The 19,069-nt window shown below is 50.3% G+C and overlaps 1 protein-coding gene across 2 annotated transcripts in view; it reads right to left on the reverse strand.

Annotated features, from left to right (window-relative positions):
• Window positions 1–16,777, reverse strand: part of ADORA1 (adenosine A1 receptor) — a 31,161-nt gene extending 14,384 nt beyond the window's left edge. The window contains exons 1-2 of one of the 2 annotated variants that reach the window (XM_080917796.1): window positions 16,468–16,777; window positions 15,820–16,217 (exon numbers count right to left, since the gene is read on the reverse strand). In XM_080917796.1, coding sequence (XP_080773922.1) covers window positions 15,820–16,160 — 341 coding nt within the window. In that variant the 5' untranslated portion in view covers window positions 16,161–16,217; window positions 16,468–16,777. Of the gene's footprint in view, window positions 1–15,819 lie in introns of both variants that reach the window. The other variant, XM_080917795.1, reaches the window with a different exon arrangement.
• Between the last annotated feature and the right edge of the window lie 2,292 nt (window positions 16,778–19,069).

Raw genomic sequence — 19,069 nt, forward strand, 5'->3', positions numbered from 1 at the left:
GGGTTACGAGCCTTAGGAAGATGTGAAAAGCCCAAAGCTAAGACTTAGCTGCATCCTAGCTGAGCTGATGCTGAGCCCTGTTTCTCCCCAGGGACTGATAGAAAAGGGGTACCCCTGGGTCCTCACAGCACCCAAGCTTAGGAGCCAGGCAGATTCTGCTGGGTTACCTCTCAGATCTCTTCCACCTTATCCCATCCCCCAAGGACCTCATGGGACTGCTTCAGCTGCATAGTGCTAGCAACACCTCCTGATTTAGCATCCTCGAACTTGTGACTGAAGTAGCCACGCAAATGAGCCCATTCAGGCTCCGGGACTGGAGAAAGAGAGCACCCAGAGCCTAAGGAAACCAGGCTGCTGGTTAGGTCGTGCCCATGCACACCCATGCCCATCAGTGGTCTCCATATCGGAGATGCCAGCCTTTCCTGTCAGGTTGGTTCCTCTTACTATCTGCCAGACCCTGTATTCTAACTCCTTCTCAGCCTAGAAGCCCTCAAGGATGGGGTTATGGTTCCCAAAGTCTGCAGACCCCTGAGGATATGGCCTATCACAGTTTTGCTACTCGAAAGATAGGCAACGATTTTCAAGTTCCCTTAAATCCCTGGTTCTCTGTTTCTCTACTTGCACAATACTGACTTTGAGAGGACTGAGTACAATCAAATATGCTAGCAAACAAATCACAGAGCCAACCCCCACATTAAGAAGATGATCAACACATAGCTGCTCCGCCCCTACTAGACTCTGAGTCTTCCTTCCTGTGCCAGGCAGACCCTGGGCTCCCTGGCGGCTAGAAGCAGCAATCTGCTCGATGGAAGCAGTTGCTTACAGGGAGGTAGGTGCCTGCTGGTGTTTCAGGGGTGAATACCCACAGTGCCCACACTTGCTGTGCCTCGGCCCTGCCACAGCCACCTTCCCCAAGATCAGCTTGTGTATTTCAGGGGTTGGCATGCTTGTGAAGGAACTCTTCCAGCCACACTGCTCACTCCAACCACAAGACACACACACACACACACACACACACACACACACACACACACACAATTTACATACCCCATCCATATACACGCCTCTCTGAGGAAGTAGGATGATCTCAGATGTACTCTGAGTATCACTCCCTTCATCAGACATCGAACCCCAAGGCACTGGTCCTTGCCGCAGCAGCCCTAAAGAATCAGGCAGGATCCAGGCTCAGCAAGCCCTATTTGGTGCAGAAGATATAGGATCTGAAGGGTCGAGGCCTGGATTTATGCCTCCTGGTATCCAGACCCCTGGCTCTCTCTATGCCAGGCATATTGGGGAAATCACCGTTTCCCAGTCTCTCCCAGTTCACAAACTTTGCATCTTTTCTTTGCCTTATGACTGTGGATCGGGGTCAGACCCCAGACACACAGTCACAAAGTGTAATACCCTCCCTGAGTGTCCGTTCTCACACTCATCCCCTGTACAGAGGCCTAGAGCTATAAGGTCCTTCAGGTGTAAGGCTCAGCGTCAGCTTGCCCATGCAAACCTTTGAGGGCCTTCCACCGAAGCGAGCCGCTATCTCCTGTGGTTTGGTTTTAGTCCATGGAGTTAGTGGGATTGCCCAGCCTGTCTGCTGGATGAGGAGCCAGAGTCTGGAGCTGTCCCAGCAGGTAGCAGACAGCAAGACACAGCACCCTAAGGGAAGGGGCTTTTTCTCCCCAGCAGCAGCAGCTCCTCTGCCAAGCCCTTCCCAGCCACTCCCCATCCCCCTCAACCTCCCCACCCCTGTCAGTCTAGCTCCCCTACAGATCTATGCTCCACTCAGATGTCCCCAGCCCTGCAGCCTTTTCTAGTCCCTCAGTACTAGATCATCAAGCCAAGCAGGCCATGGAGTTAAAAATGTCACACACACCGCCCCCCCCACACCAAATCCAGCTCACCACTGAACAATAGAACCATTCTCCCTACCAGTTTCTAGGCTCTTTGCCATAGGGGTTGGAATAATGCCCATTCTGTAAACGTGGGCACTGACACCCAAAGAAGGGGTGATTTACCCAGGATCGCCCACCAGTAAGTATTGAAGTCAAGGCTCAATTCAAGACTCAGTTACCCATCCACTCATTCAGTAACTGCTGTGTGCCTTAGCTTTGCTGAATCACTGAGCCTCGGCTTCCGTGTGTAAAGACGGGCATGTGTGATACTCTGGATAAAATGCTCTACACAAGCTCTTAAATGGGACAGTCCATGAAAGGTTTGACCCAAGATCCTGAGATCCTAAGTCTCAAGAACCACCCTGTTTGTCAGGGAGTCAAAGAACTAAGCTGTGCTCTGCGCATCTAGATGAACGGGCTTGCCACCCCTTCACATACTACCAATGGCCCTAGGCCAGTGCATCTCAGAGGGCCCGAGTTAAGGGAGAGCAAAGGGAGCTTGGGAATACAGAGACAGAAGGGGACCTTCCCAGAGAGGTGCCATCTAAGCAATGCCCAGAGTTCACAGATGGGTGGAAAGGAACTAGAGAGATAGATGATCAGGTAGGTGCAAGGTATTCATACATACATATGCATAAGTTACAGGTGACCACGTGTGGGTGAGGTGTTCATGCACACACATGCATAAGTTACTGGTGTTCTTGCACACATATGCATAAGTTACAGGTGTTTATGCACACACATGCATAAGTTACAGGTGTTCGTGCACACACATGCATAAGTTGCAGGTGTCCGTGCACACACATACATAAGTTACAGGTATTCATGCACACACATGCATAAGTTACAGGTGTTTGTGCACACACATGCATAAGTTACAGGTGTTCATGCACACACACATGCATAAGTTACAGGTGTTCATGCACACACACATGCATAAGTTACAGGTGTTCATGCACACACACATAAGTTACAGGTGTTCATGCACACACGTGCATAAGTTACAGGTTTGTTCAAGTCAAATCCCCTTTGTTTACTTCTGCTCCACAGCCCAGATAAGAGGAGACTGGCTGTTGCGAACTGTTCTGCAGTAAACATGGATATGCAAATATGCCCGCAATACCTGACTGGACTCTTGGGTAAATGACCAGGCACGGTCTCGCTGGGTCACTCTCTGGTCCTATTTTTAGTTTTTAAAGGGCCTTCCACACTGATTTCCATAGTGGCTGGGACTAGAATTGGGTTTCCAGGAACAGAGTGTGAGGGCTCCCATTTGTTTCCCTCCCATTGGCGCCATGTAGGCTGAGATGGGATGGGACCTGAAGGTAGTATAATGTCTAATGTCTTTGTGATGGTCAGTAATCTTCCAATTTCTCTACGGTCACAAGCTCGAAGCTATGGAAGCAACGCAGTCGTGAACAGAAGGACAGATTGAGGAGAGACGACACATGCGTGCACACACATGTTTTTTTTTCCCAGTGATAAAGAATAAAGCTTTACCATTTTCAGGAAAACGAACACAATTGGAGAAAACTATAGTTCGTAAATTAAGTTGGCCTCAGAAAAACAAACCACACGTTTTCTCTCATTAGTGGTTCTTAGATTTTATAGGCATAAAATCATACATGTACAGGTGACATGAAAGTACCGGACAAAATGTGTAGGTAGGAGCCTTCAGGGAACTAAGGGGAGAGGGGGAGGGGAGGAAGGAATGGGACAGCAGTGGAGAAGGGGAGAAGATGCTCAAACTACATTACAGACTTGTGTGGAAATGGTCTCATATAATCCTTCTTGACAAATAACTTCTAAAATGTTATACCAACATAATAGTAGTAAGCAATACAAAATGAGGAGGTGGAGAGAGGGTTCAGTAGTTAAGGGCCTCTGGCAAACGACCCAGGTTCCATTCTCAATGTGTGTGTGTGTGTGTATGTGTGTGTGTGATAAATCTTTAAGCAGAAAAATTAAAATAATTAATGGCTGAGGGGCAAAGAAAGTCAGCCTGGACCCTAGGCATGAGACCCTGACTGGGAATGGCCTGGCCTGTGTGGGTGTGACCCCGGCTACTCAGGTCTCCTGGCAGTGTGCCAGCTGGCACTTGTCAGCATCCTCACTAGACCACTGGTCTGTGCCCTTGAGGACTGATGACGTCAGAGAACACTGGATGATCAGGAAACTATGTCCTTGTGTTGGGGAGAAGTGTGACCAGTGGAGCCCATTAGCTGGATCCTGGAGAATAAGGACCTGAAGTACGGAGTGGGCCCAGGAGTGAGAGAGTGAACTTAAGGGAAAGATATGAATGCTTAGAGTATTGTTCTCTGACTTGCACAGCCAGTGAAGGCAATGTAGGGGCTTCATGGCATCTTGCCCCTCAGTCCTAGACAGCCGTCAGTCCTTGGGACTGACACAGTCACTCTGTAAGCATGATGTCACCAGGGAGCTCTCTATCACAGCATCATGTGGGGTGGCTGTTCGTGTCCTCTGAGGACAGGGAACTACTGGCAGTGCCTGTTAAACATGGTGAGTCCCTAAACACAGTGAATGGTTTCTAGCCCACACACAATTCACAGAGCTGTCAACCCCTAGGGGAGTCTTTGCTCAACTCCCTGGGAAGCTAGCTCCCCACAGGAGGACAAAGCTCTGGGGAGGACGGTGCAGGAAGGACTGCTCACATTCTAGAAGCAGAAGGGGTTACCACACTTGGCTTCATAAACAGGGGGGATTGAGCTGAGAGCCAGGGGCCAGGGGCTTCCTGCTCCTCTTTGCAATGGGAGCCTGGAGACTTCACTTTTCTGGCTCTGAACTTTTAGAAGCATATCCTTAGGTAAATCTTCCCTGTGCAGGTGAGCATGAGCTGTCTATCTGTCCAGCTTCCTCCTGCCTTGGCTGCTCAATCGACAATAAACTCCTGGTCTCCTACAGATAAGCTTTCTCCTACTCCCACACTCACAGAAAAAAATTAAATCACTTACTAAGTGCCAGCCAAATATGTTGCAGGCACTGGACACCATGAATAGGACGGTGGGATGACCCACACCCTGCCCCTGACATTCACCACAGCCCTGGATGGGTATCAGTAGCAACATAAAGTGCTTAATGAAAAGCAAACTCTGGGGGTTGGAGAGATGGCTCAGTGGTTATGAGCACTGGCTGTTTCTCCACAGGTCATGAGTTCAAATCCCAACAACAAAAATATGATCTAATGCCCTCTTCTGGTATGCAGGTGTACATGCAGACAGAACACTCATATACATTAAATAAAAAAATCTTTAAAAAGAAAGAAAAAGCAGACTCTGATCTGATATGGTGGTACACATGTATAATCTAACAGCACATCAGAAACTAAGGCAGGAGGATTAAGAGTTAATAAAAACCTTAAATGAGATTAAGTGAGACATTGTCACAAAGTATTGAAGAAAAATAAGGAGAGAAAGAGAGAGAGAGAGAGAGAGAGAGAGAGAGAGAGAGAGAGAGAGAGAGAGAAGGGGGAGGAGAAGGAGGAGACCACCACCACCACCATACCTAGAGTTTATTAACAAGAGTAACACCCCGTTGCTGAGTGCCTACTATGCATACACTCCTTAACAGACATTCTCTCTACACCTCACAGCAGCCCTAGTAAAGAAACACTGGGAGACTGTTTCCCAGAAGAGGAAATGCAAAGCAGAAATGTTAACCACCGTTGCCATGTCCGAGTGTCTTACGTTGGCTTTTCACACGGGTCTATCTGCCCAAGGAGACCGTGCTCCATCCTTGGTGCCACGGCACCACTAATGCATCTCTGTAAAGTAGGGGAGGACGATGCTTCTGAAAGGATCATTGACAATGTGTGTGTCACCTCCGAGGCTGGGAAGTGGAGACAGGAGGATCAAAGTGCTCAAGGTCGCTCTTAGTTACATAGTGAGTTTCAGATCAGTCTGTGACACATGAGAGGGAGGGAAGGAGGGGCAGAGAGCTGTTTTGGACTTTCCTCCTGTACCCAAGTCCCAGAAAGAATGGCTGGTGATCTGTGGGCTCTGCCTGCCTAACGGAGGGGTGTGCATCCGAGCCCTTAGCTCTGTGGGCGTAGAAAGGATGAAAGGGGCGTCGCAGCTCCTACCTTGCTGTGCTCCCCAAGAACAGAAGGCTGAGCTAAGAAGCCAGCTGCCTTTGAGAGCAGGCAGGATCCACGCCAATCTCGCCAGTCTCTCTGCAAAGCCAACTCAGCTCCAGGGCTCTAAAGAGGTTGTTTCTGTGTGGAAGGGCTGCAGCAGCAGGTCAGGGTGGTTGGGACCCAGAAAGCCCCTATGCTGGTCTTAGGACAACATCATGTTACCTTCTCTGCCACTAGTGAAGGGTTTTCTGCTTGCTGACTGGCCATCTTCTGCTGCATTAGCTGCTACTTGGCCACTCAGTGCCCCCAAAGCAGCTTGGAGAGAACTGCGGTTGTTAGGGTGACAACCATTGTGCAAACACAATCCTAACACACGCCTAAACACATCCCTAAACACATGCCAGTAACAAAGGAAGAGAAATGGGTCTCTGGCGACACCCTGCCCCGAACAGGATCCTCCAAGATGGGTACACATTTGGGGCAGAAAGTCGAACCCCAGAAGCCACTGAGCCCATTCTAAGTGAAGCCTGCTATAAAGGGCGGGGCCCCCTATTCTGTAATGTATTGGATACTTTGGGAAGGTCAAAGCCATGTGTCCCTATTGTCCTTCCTCAGGTCTTCCTCAGGTCTCAGCCTGAGGAAGACGGTGGCCTCCTAAGAGTGAGGCAGGAAGAGAGCAGATGGAGACACTGCAGGTGCCCAGGAAGCCAGTGTAAGGGTCCAGTCCCTGAGGCAAGCCGAGGAAGTAAAGGAAGGACATGCAGGACTCGCTTTCCTCCTCACCCTTAGCAACAGCACTGCTACCTTCCAGCAGTTTGAGACCAAACTCCACAAACGAAAGGGTGAGTCTGATTCCTTCAAATGTCTTCCAGTTGATCCTAACCCTGCTATGCCCGTGGCCTTTCCAATTCTGTCCTCCTTCTTGGCCCCCTTTCCTTTTAAAATGTAATTTGAATTAGGTCGGTCCCTGTTTAAATCACTCAGAGGCTTCTAGAATAACGCCTAAGCTCTTGACCATGAACCAACATCTTCATCTTATGGCTCTGATAGTTCTGAGCTGCTGAAAGATAGACTTTCTGCCTCCTCCATGCCTGTGACTCTGTACATGACCATGACTGGCATTAAACTCATAACTACAAAGCTCAGAAAACTTCAAATTCATCCCACGAGCTTCAGGGAGTCATTCCTGCTGCCCCCAGCGAGGACAGACTTCTGGATTCTAGTCATTACCCATTTCCTAGGAAATTGAGGGTTTTGAATTTGCTACTCTCCCTGATACCTACCCTGTCATCCTTACTCTGAGCTGATTTCTTTGCTTCCCAGTTCATGAGAAGACTCCTACCAGCATGTGTCCCTGGGCTGCTGGAGGCCCTCAAATGTCCCCTGCATCCTGCCCACAGCTGCTCTCTTCAATATTGTCCTAGTTCCAGCCCTTTTTGCTACACTAGGATGTGACTTCACCTTCAGCCAGCATGCAGATAGCCCCTCCCCCTTTCCAGAAACAACACAACACAAAGTGCCCCATTCCCACTTTCTGAGTGTTGCTGCCCCCATGACTTTGCTTCCTTTGCAACAAAACACCTGAGATAGTGATGCCACCAGCAGCCCCCACCCCTCTGTTCCTTCTCTCTCTGGAGCCTTCTGCAATCAGGCTGCCCATCCAGCCCCTCCACTGACATCCCTCTGGTCCCTGTCACCCATCCCGAACCACCAGGATGACCAATCGCCTGCTTCTCTTTGATGTACTTTCTACATCTGGCTTCAAGGACACCCTCTACACACACACACACACACACACACACACTTTAGGGTCTGTGTTTTCTTCTTCCATCTAGGCGCTCCTTGGGGCTCCTTATTGATATTTTTTTTCACCCTAACTGCCCAGACACACCACCTCCGATTTGCTTAAAACTGAATTCCTATTGCTTCATAGGAATTCATGACTTGCTTTGCCCATCTTGGATGATACCGCTCCAAGGGTGAAAACTGGCCTTGCTGACTCCTCCTCTCATTACATCTATCACTAAACCCACGAACACGAGGCTTAAATCACGTAGCACATCAAAAGGTAAAATACAGAAGAGTGCAGTTGGGGTGGCTAGGCTGGGAGAGAGGGTTAGAGGGGAGAGGAGAGGCCTTCCTCTAGAGGTGAGGGTGCCACATAGACATTGGGAAGACACACCATGCAAGGGAAAAAAAAAAAAAAAAAAAAAAAAAACAGAACAAAGGCCTGGGGGTAGGAATGTTCTTGAGTTTAGACACCACAGGGAGGCCTGTGAGTTGAGCTGTGGTGATAAAAAGAACAGGGAGGAAGATAAGGAGTCATCAAATCCACTGGCTCTTGATAAAGTAGAATTCGAACAAGAGCAAGGGAGGAACCTACAAGTTTACCCCAAACAGAGACAAAACTCGGCCCTCATTCTTGGCTTCAGAAGCCCAGCACAAAATGGTGTGCCCGGCTTGTTTCTGTTTATAGAAGCTTAAGGGCAAGCAAAACATGCCTGAGGGACAACAGTCAGAGCGGCAGTTGTTTTGGGGAGGGTACTGACTGAGAGAGGTACAGAGACCCTTCTAGGATATAGAGAATGTTCTCAGTTCCTAAGAATGTACACGTAACAAAAGTTAACGGAGCTACAGACCTACAACTTATGCACTCACCGCATGAAAAGCATACCTTAGTACATCTGAGAACACACAGTAGGAGTCAACTGCCTGGCCTCACTTCCTCTTCTACTGTCCAGAATCAAGCCTCTTTTATCCCTCACACGCAAGCCACTGTCGTTGCTCCTGACCAGTCTCTAGTTTGCACCCTGGCCCTGAAGCTCATGTTCAGCACAGGAGCCTTGGGGACCAGATGATGTCACTTCTCTGCTCCTAGTAACTGCAGAGCTCCTTCAGAATAAGTCTTCCAGAGGCGGGCAAGCCCTGTGTCAGACTGTACTCCTAACCTTCCTCCCCCTGCCTCTTAACACCACATCTCCACACACAGGTCTCCCTGGGCCTTTGTTCTGGTCCAAGGTGTGTCTTCCAGATGTGTGTGTGGTTCCTTCACCTCTAGAGAAAGCCCTCTCCTCTCCCTTGTAACCCTCTCTCCCCAGCCCCAGCCTAGCCACCCCAACTGCACACTCTTCCTGGTTGTCTCTACAGCACATTTCACCTTTTGATGAGCTACATGATTTAAGCCTGAGTTTGTGGCTTTGACACCTGCCCTCCAGTCTATGAGAAATCGGGCTCTGCAAGGACCTGTTCTGTTAACGTCTGTGTCCTGAGTATCCGTGGCATCACCTGGTACACATGTGGCTTCAAAGAGTGTTTGTTGAATGAATGACTAAAAAAATGAACGAGTGACTAGATCATAACCTATGTATGGGTCTTGACCCCTTTGGAGGCTAAGTGATCCTTTCACAGGGGTCACCTAAGGCCGTCAGAAATATCAGATATTTACATCAGATTCATAACAGTAGAAAATTATAGTTATGAAGTAGCAACAAAAATAATTTTATGACACGAAGAACTGTATTAAAGAGCGGCAGCATTAGGAAGATTGAGAACCGCTAGACCAGGCCTATCTACATTAGGGTCCTGGACAGTGAGACAAGTGAGAATGAAAAGCCGCCCTTCTTTCTCAAAAGTCAGACAACTTCTGAGAGCAAGCAACAGGAAGACAGTTCCAGAGGGTATTTTCACACATGACCTGGGCTGAAGAGAGGGGTTGTGAAGTGGGAACCAGCTTCCAGCCCAAGCATTGACCCTTGCTGGGCTTCAGTCTACTCCCAGCATAGGAGGCCAGGAATCTCTCCATGGCAAGCTTGTTCTATGGAAGGCCATAATCACAACAGTGGCTGAGAGTTCCCAGGCAAAGTGGACCAGGCTGTGCCCAACCCCACACCTCTGTGACCCTGTCAGGTAAGGGAAGTTATCCCAATCTATTTGGGGGGGGGGGTCACAGGGGTTCTTCTCTAGCTGTCTCATCTTGTCCACCTTCAAGCCAGTGTTTCTAGGGGGAGACAGGCGAAAAGACCACACCCCTGCCACCTCTTCCTCTCCCCCTCCCCACCACCTTGCTCTGTAACTGACAACCTCTTCTGGGCTCCAGTAAAGGAGTGATTCCCTGCCGAAAGAGCTGTGGGTGACAGCTTTCCCCTCTGCTCGTCCCTTGTATCTGCGCCTTCTTGTCCAACCAGATTAACCAAGAAATAGCAGCCCCCAAGCCCTTCATTCTAGAGACTGTGTTCCTCAATAAAAGACAAAGAAACAAAATGGCCAGGGCTCAGAAAATTGAGGATGGATACTTAGCACTCGTAAGGTCCTGCCCCTCGGAGGAACAAATGGGATGAGAAATACCAGATGCCTCCTGGGAAGTCAGAGTGGGTGAAATGTGAAAGCGGAGGAGGGATGAAAGAGTTGGGAAAGATTTAGCCTCATAAGCAAATACTTGCAGACAGAGGCAAGCTATTACTTGGAGGTTCAATCCAGGGTTCTAGACCTTGGCTCTGACCCTTTAAACCATGTGAATCAGTGAAGTCTTTTGGTTTTTTTCATTTATTTATATTTATTATTCATTCATTATCTCCCCCACCGTTTGTGTGTGTGTGTGTATGTGTGTGTGTGTATGTGTTGGGGTACTCCAGGTACCTGTATGGAGGTCAGAGTACAAGCCAACTTTCAGAAGTTCAATCTTTCCTTTCACTATGTACACCCCAGGGATTGAATTTAGGTCATCTGGCTTGGTGGCAAGTATCCTTATCAGCTGAACCATCTCCCCACCCTTGGAGTGGTTTTTGTAATAATAATAATAATAATAATAATAATAATAATAACAACAACAACAACAACAATAATAACAATAATAGCTCTCAAAGTAGCCACCGATTTAAGAATGTATTTAAAGTGTGCTAGACAAATGTTAATTTGTGACAAATGTTAATTTGTAACAAAGAAGTTACAGCATGGTAGACATGGGAGATGTCTGAGAACATAAGCAGAGTGTCCTGGAACTCTTGGGGTTTACCCAGACCCCAGAGAGAAGTTTTAAAGAGAACACCTCCTGGGCCTAAAATAATATGAAAGGAGGCACACTTCCGCTTTGAGCACCTAATAGACAAAGTGAACCCGGCTGCCAGGAGCGGGAGGGAGATTCCCCAAGGGTAGGCTATTTTTGCTGAGCCGTAAAAGATGAATAATAATACAATCTTATACTGTCACAAAAGCCCTCAGGAAATAATTTTAGTTGACATGCAGAAATGTTTGTAATTTAATGTTAAGTGAAAAAAAATAGGACTTAAAACCATATATAGACATCTATATGCCATATGCAAAAATGATGTAGCTAAATATATACACATGTGTGTGGAAATTTTTTCTGGAACACCAAAATGTTAACAGTCGTCCTCTGTAGGTGGAAGAAGTTCTGGGGAATTCGTCTGTCTTTATTCTTCTCTACCTTTCTTGCAATCAGCATGGTGTTCTGATGCTTTCCAATAAATCCAGCCCCTAAGATTCCACTCCAGGACCCCTGGGAAGATGGGCTTCTCCACCAGGCACTTAGTACAGTAGCTCATCAGGCATACAAAGGCTTTTTGGAAGCCATCCCAATGCAGAAAAAGGGGGTGCTTTCACCCTTACAATGAACCCAGACACCACTGCAAGGAAAGCCATGGGTCTTGGTTCCACTGCATGTAGCAAAAGCACCTGCAAGCTGCCCCAACACAAACACAGAGCCACCTCCGTCACCTCCCACAACCTGTCACTCATCCACTGACCCAATCCACTGGAACTTCATTTTCTTTTCCACACAAGAGTTTGATCTGGGAGGAGCGCAGAGTTCCCAGCCCAGTGACCCCCAACAAACCCAGGCCTCCCCTGGTTTTCTCTCCATAGCTTTCTTTGTCTGTTTTTTTTTTCCCCTTTGCCTCATGCACTCTATCCTGTGACTAATGCATCCTTAGACAGAGCAGCTGGAGACACCTTGCTTTTTATAGAAGCAGATGGAGACCCAAAGAAACTGTTCTGGGACACAGAGGTCACAGATGGCTGCTGGGGTGTTGGTAGTACATGAACCATTTTAATTATCAAATAAATAAATAGACAGGGCCCAGACCAGATCAGGGACTGCTAAATCAGTAGCCAAAAGCAAACACATCTTAATCTAGCAGGTTTCTTTTCCTCTCCAAGCTAGTCTCCCAGACAAGCCTCCAGCTTTGGACAGAGCTTTCAGTGACTCAACTGCCTACAGCACTGAAGAGGAGGGGGAGATGCTGAGTGTGAGCAAAGCCAGTGCACAAACGCTCACTGATAAAAGTAAGAGAGACAAAGCACCTGGCAATAGCTTTGAGGAAATGAGGGACCCCATCCTACAAGACAGCTTAGGTTCAAGCATGTGCACTGGGCTTTCAGGTTAGAAGCATCTGTTAGTGGTCCTGAGTTCTGAGCCTGACAAGCGGTTTGTCTAGGAGAATTATTGAATCTTTCAGGCCTCTGACCTCAGATAATCTGAAGAACTGTAGAATGAGGCCCTCAGTAACCTCCACTACTGAGAGGCTATAAATGATCAATGGGATAAAATAGACACGAAACAAAACATGGCCACCACGTGATCAATCACTAGGAGTGGAAAAAACCCAACACAAAACCTGCCCGGGGTTTCCAAGACAGCATTGGCAGGAAGCGGGAGGAGGAAGAACCACAGAGGGTGAGAGCCAAGAGGAACCCCCATGACCTTGAATCCAACCACGCTTAAGGCAGAGAGACATGGTCCAGAAGGTGGAAGAGCTTCCAAGGCTACACAGTTATTCAGTAATGCAGCAAGGTTCAAACTCAGGTCCAACCCACAAACCCCTGCCACCATTCACCGAAACCCTTCTCACAGATTCAGGGAGCACTGTGAAGCCAACACCAAATATGACAGAGTAGCAAGACAGCCCTGGGAGAGATGAATGGTGAAGAGTCCCTGGAACTAGGGGCGGGGGGGAATCAATTCTCAATTACCCAGCATGGGTGGGTGGTGCACAACATGTAAAGGACCACACATTATTGACAATCAACTATTTCACCTTCAAAGATAATGGTGCTGGGTCACACTGTATGAGGTAAATCCTTACTCTTGGCTCTCTGCTAAGTGGAAGGAAAGAAAACCTGCAGTTGACTGGCCAACTAAATCCTTGCTCTACGAAGGTATACCTGACTCCTATATCCAGATGCCCAGATGCACCTCACCAACACTTAGTGGCATAATGCTCCGGGCCGAGGGCCACAGCAACCTTTACCTAGCATATCAGGGCAGGGAGCCAGGTGCCCGAGGGCTCAAAATCCTGGCATCCCACAGACTCTAGTTGTCCAAAAGGATACAGAGCATTCTGTGCCTCCTGCAGGGCGCCTGACTGGTGACAGGGCTGGCTCCAGAGTCACCAGCATGGTGGCTAAGGAACTGTGTTTGAAAGCTAGACTTTAGCTTGAGAGAAAAGCTCTTTTTCACTGGGGCAGGGGGAAGCGCTCCCAGGGACACTAATGAACAAGTAGGGACAGCTGTGGCGGAGCCCTGCAGTTGAATGGAGGACAGATCTAGTCTGCAGCAAGAAGACAGAGGCATTCCCAAAAAGCTGCTTGAGACTCACCCATGTGACCTGGAAACCCAGAGTGCTAAGGGCTATATGTTGCTGCTGGGCATTCTGGGTAATTTACAGAGACAGACAAGATATGGTCGCTGGTCGCTGCCCGGGTTATTGCCTTTGAGAATCTGGCAGTCCACCAAGGGAGGGAAATCATGTACATATATAACTTAACCGTTCTTTACACCTTCTTGGACCGTGTTGCGCATGTGTCTATTTAAGAGCACAGGTGTGTGGGTTGGAGAAACAGCCAGCGTGCCTGTCCAGCCACAATACAAGTCATTTATTAATAATAAAGCTAAACTTCTCAGTTACAGTCTGCATACAATAAATAAATAAAATAATACTAATTGCTATGTTTTCCAGGAATCCAAGGCAGCCATATTACTATGTTTGTCCCCTTTTATAGATGGGGAAATTAAAGTTTTAAGAGGTTAAATAGGCAACCCTCCCAAGCTGACACAGCTACGCATTCATAAAAGCATTCACATCCAGGCCTGCGTTAAATTCAACCTGTGTCTTACCCTCAACTCTTAGAGAGTTGACCCCACCACCACTCCCTTCAAAACAACAGCAGCTGCCTCTGGGAGGAATGAGCCTGAAATTCCCACCGGCATGGCCACCTTGGTGTACCAGGCCCACAACGTAAGAAAGGCATATTCTGAAGCCGGTCACCTCTGTGGCATCAGGACAGGGCCTTTAACTTGCCTTGGCACCCACCTAACAGGCAGACTTTCTTGAGCAGCCTTCCTCTGTCTGCCCATCTGTGTGCATTTCTAATGTAGCCACACCGTTGTAATGGTCGGGCACTGAGGGCCAGCCCATCTAATGGACTGAGACCATCTTGACTGGTCCAGGCCAGCAACCCGGCTCTAATGGCAGTGTGAAAGACCCTGGGAATAGAGCTTATATGGCTTCTGGGCTGTGTTTCCTTTTTCCTGGAACAGCAGCAACCTGTATCCCACCTTCCTTGGGAAATCCTGGTGGCTGTGAGGGAGGTAGATTGGGGGTTCCAGGCACAGGAATCAGAAGGAGGGCATGGTTGGATCACACTCTCCACACCTGGCTCTGGGAGATCCCGTGAGCCTTTTCCTCTCTTACAGTTCTTGCTCCTCCTCCTCACTGGACACAGGGAGCGTGGGACAAGAAAAGAAGCTGGGAAAAGTTAAACGTGCTTAAATGTGACCAAAGGGAGGAAGGACTCCGGGTGCCCGGGACTGCCCAGGCACACTGCCAAGTGAGTCCAGAGGCCTCATGTCCCAGATAGGGGAGCTAGGAAGCTTCACAGAACAGCAGGTGCCGAGGATGGCTAAAACTCACCCTTAGCAAACCTACTGGTGACAAGAATTCAAAGAGGGGAAAGCACACTCAAAAGAGTGTCCCAGCAGAGTCAGTTCCTGGCAGTGTGCCCAGGCACTTGCTGGCATTTGGTGACCCAGGCACTGCCTGGTGCCAAGATTATGGCTTGGTAGGCCTGGGCAGTGATCCTCAAGGGAGATGGACCCCAGCAATGAGGGCTGCCACCATTAAGCTTCCTACCCTGAGCTTCCTAGAAACAGTAAAAGCACCTCTGCAGGCAACAGCCAGAACAGGAAGGGCAGCCACCAGCCTATTCTCTGCCTTCAAGAAAGAGATCCCCTCAGTGAGAGCTGGGCTGAGGCAACTAACCCTCTGGGCTCAGCATGACAGCCTGGAGGGTGAAGTGGGCTGGTACAGAAACATTTGCAGAACAAGCAAGCTAAACAGTGCCTTCAGGAAGCCAGCTTGGTCTGGTCCAAGAAGCAGCAGCAGCAGCAGCAGCAGCCTTGGTCCTGGTGTTACCACCCTCAACACGTTCTTATCTCTCCTCTGGAGCTCTTCTCTCCACCCAGATCATTCCCAAGCCTACACTGACTGTCCCTTACTAGCCCCTCCAAATGTTCCAACCCACTCCAGGCCCTACCTCGCCTGCTCCCTCAGACTCTCTGGTTGCAGAGGCTTCAGCACTGAGGTCATGGGCACTGTCAGGATGGTAATCCTCTGGGCACCCAGCCCCCTCCTGCTTCTCTAACCCGCAGCTCTGCAGAGCATCTCCACACAGAGCCCAGGAAGGCAGTGTGGGCTGGGATCCAAATGGCCAGAGAATACCTGGCTGACTAGGGGGCTTATGCACGTTCATCTTCTCTACCTCATTCCCCAACACACCCAACACGGGGGTTTCACAGAGTACCTTGGGCTGCTATGAACTCACCGGAGAGGGATCTTGACTCGGAGGTATCTATCCACAGCAATGGCGAGCAGAGCCAGGATGGAGCTCTGGGTGAGGATGAGGACAGGACAGGCCACCATGAGGCAGGTGTGGAAGTAGGTCTGCGGCCCAATGTTGATAAGGATAGCCAGTGGGATGACCAGGGCGCCAACAGCCACATCAGCTACCGCCAGGGACACGATGAAGCAGAAGGTGGCATCGCGAAGTGCCTGGTTCACCTTCACAGCCCAAATCACCAGTACATTTCCGGGCACAGAGACCAAGGCAATGAGCACCTCGATGCCAATGTAGGCAGCCTGGAAGGCCGAGATGTAGGGCGGCATGGTGGGCAGGAGCCGGGCACATCAGCAGACAGGCGCCCTGGGGCACGAGGCCAGCACCTGTGGTCAGGAAGCCTGCGGTGGGGATCCCAGCCTGGGAAGGTGGGGAACATAGGCAGCCCTACGAAGATGTGCCCCAGTAAACGGATGCAGTGCCTGCCCAAGCTGGCCGGGCACTCAGGCTCACTATCTGCTTAACCTCTGTCCCCTCCCCTTGTCCTTAGAGGTTCCATTCAGCAACTTAAAATAGCAGCACTCACTCCACCACTGGCTTCTGTATCAGGTGTGAGGTGGCTCCCGATACACTTACTTCACAAGGATCCCCTGTGCATCCACAATGCCCACAGGTGTCCGCCGACCCGGAGGCAAGGAGCTCACCATCCTGCCTGTCAACCAGTATAGGGTCCCAAAGGCGTTGTCCTAAGTTCCTCGGGCGGCTTTCCGGAGCCGCGCCGGGCAGGGCTGGGCTCTGGGCACCGCGCGCGCACCGGCTCATCGTTCTCCCGGCTCCCGCCGCTGCGCTCCCAGCCCGGCCTTTCAAGCAATCACATGGTGTGGCAGAGGCTCAGCCCCGGACGCGTTTAAAGAGGTAGTACCCCTGTTTCGTACCTGGGACTGGATGGCAGGCGTGATTCTGAGGGACTAAGCCCAGGACCTGGCGGGTCCACGGGCTCCCATTCCCCGCGTGCGCGCACGCCTACCCTGTGCCCACCCACCTGGGACGCCGCCAGTACCAGACTCCTAACAGTAGCCTGGTCCCGTTCCAGCTCTGCTCAAATCCTTGCCCATCGACTGCCCCAAGAGAGGCATCCCAGTCGTTTCATCCACCCCTTTGCAGCACACTCGTGGTGCACGAACTGAGCCACAGACTTACCCAAGGTCACACCAAAGCTGGCAGAGCTTCTAGCCACCTGGACTGTCTAGCCAAGTATCCCCAGACCTCGAAACCTTGGGCAGTCGCTCCCTCAGAGGATGCCAGGGGAACCCAGGACTAGCCAGTTAAGTCCAGGGAGGTGGTAGCCAGCCGAGACTCCACTCTGGCGCCGGCTCCTTCGTCGCCCCCCAGCGCGGGAGCTGAGTGACAATCAGGATCCGCACACCGGGAGGGGGAGGGGGCGGGGGCGGCGGCGGCACCCGCGGGCCCCTCCCTCGTCGCCCTCCGTCTCCTCCCCCTACCCCCTCCTCTAAACAAAGGAAGTGAGTGATTCAGTGTGAGAAAAGCTGGGAAAACGTGAGCTTCTCGAATGGTGTGATGTATAGATCCGGCCTCGGGACAGGGACAGTACCGAGGTGCCGCCTCCCGTGTTCCCTCCCTCTCTCCCTTCTCAATGCGGCAGGCGGGCAGCCCAAGCCCTAATCACCTGCGGGATTTAAGGAGGCCCCTCTCTGATCTCCCAGCATCACCAACCGTAGGCACCTGGCCCCCTCCCCTCATCTTAAAACCTACTCTCTTCAGGAAAGCAGTCCCCACACTGACAGGAGCGCACAACCTTCCCGCACAGCCGTTACATTGCAGGCAGTCTCCTGAGTCATAGCCCTTTCTCATCCATCTTTCAGAGTGCTTTTCAGGCTCTTCGTAATTTCCATTTTGCAGATGAGGATGCTGAGGCTCAGAGAAATGGTCCAGCTTCTCAAGACCACCACTGTCAGTATCACATTACGATGCTCCTCTCCTCCCTCCTCCTCCTCCTCCTTTCTGCCCCAGCACCTAAGACCACACAGTATCTAGTCCAATCCCTTGTGTTCCAGAAAAAGATTGAGTCTGGGGAATGAAAGGAACTTGCCAAGGACTAACAAATTGAAGCACCAGAACAGTGCCTTCCCCACAGTGCCCCCAGCCCTCACTTCATCACTAGCTTCCAGTTTCAGCTCGTACTGGCTCATGCAAGCCCCAAGCCTCCCCTCTCAGTGCCTATAGAGAGATCCCAACCTGAGCAATCCCGTCTGTGTGTTGGGCGAGGGCCTGCACTGCACAGTAACTGGGTAAGTCAGGCTAGGGGAAACCCCATATCCTCTTGCCCTCTTGCTGGTGAGGAGAAGGGCTCTGCCCACAGGAGGGAGAGCAACTTCTGCTGGGATTTGCTGTGGGAACACAGTAAGGAGCAGGGAGGGAGGGTGGAGGCTATTCGGGTTTTCTTCAGAGGAGGAAGCCCAATGTGGGGGGGGACTGTGTCTTCCACTTCCACCCTCAGACAACAGGGGACCTGTGAGTCTGATGATGAAACATCAGTTCTTCCATGACAGGTGCCTTTCCTGTCTACCTCCCATCCCTCCCTACTGGGAAGAGCAAGCGGCCATCCTGCCTCTGCCCACGCCATGGCAACAAGAAACCGAGGTCGGGGTGGCATCTCTGCCTCTTGGATCTTCCTTTGCTTGGCTCAGGGCCTTTAAGGCATTAAGCCTTCCTCTGAATTAATTTTAAGTTTTTAAGACAAAGGCTTGCTATGTAGCCCAGGCTTCCAATACCTGAATGACAGATACAATCTGCCCATGCTGGGCAAAGTGAGTTTTCCTTGGTTGGTTGGTTGGCTTGGTTTTATTTGTCGGTTAGTTTGTTTGGTGCTGAGGAATGGAGCACCTCTTGCATGCTAGCCAAGCATTCTGCAGCTAGTTATATCTGTGATCCTCTTTTAAGTTTTGATTTACTTCTTGTCAGCCATATGGCAAGCCCAGCTTGGGGCCAGCCAGTGGCTTCAGGAAGAGGAGGACACTGTGGAAGGACAGAGGCTGAACAGGAGGAGCCAAGCGACTGGGATGGACACTGTGCCAAATGTGATGGTGTTTTTGACACATGCCCCAGATCCCTGACTAGATGACCCTCCTCCCACGGCTCCTTGAGTTTCCCTGCCTCCAGCAGAGCCCTGGTCTCCTCATCTGCATGGCTGCTCGATCAGGAATAACACCTAGCAGGT

The sequence above is a fragment of the Micromys minutus genome (assembly GCF_963924665.1).
Source record: "Micromys minutus genome assembly, chromosome: 6".
NCBI lineage: Eukaryota > Metazoa > Chordata > Mammalia > Rodentia > Muridae > Micromys > Micromys minutus.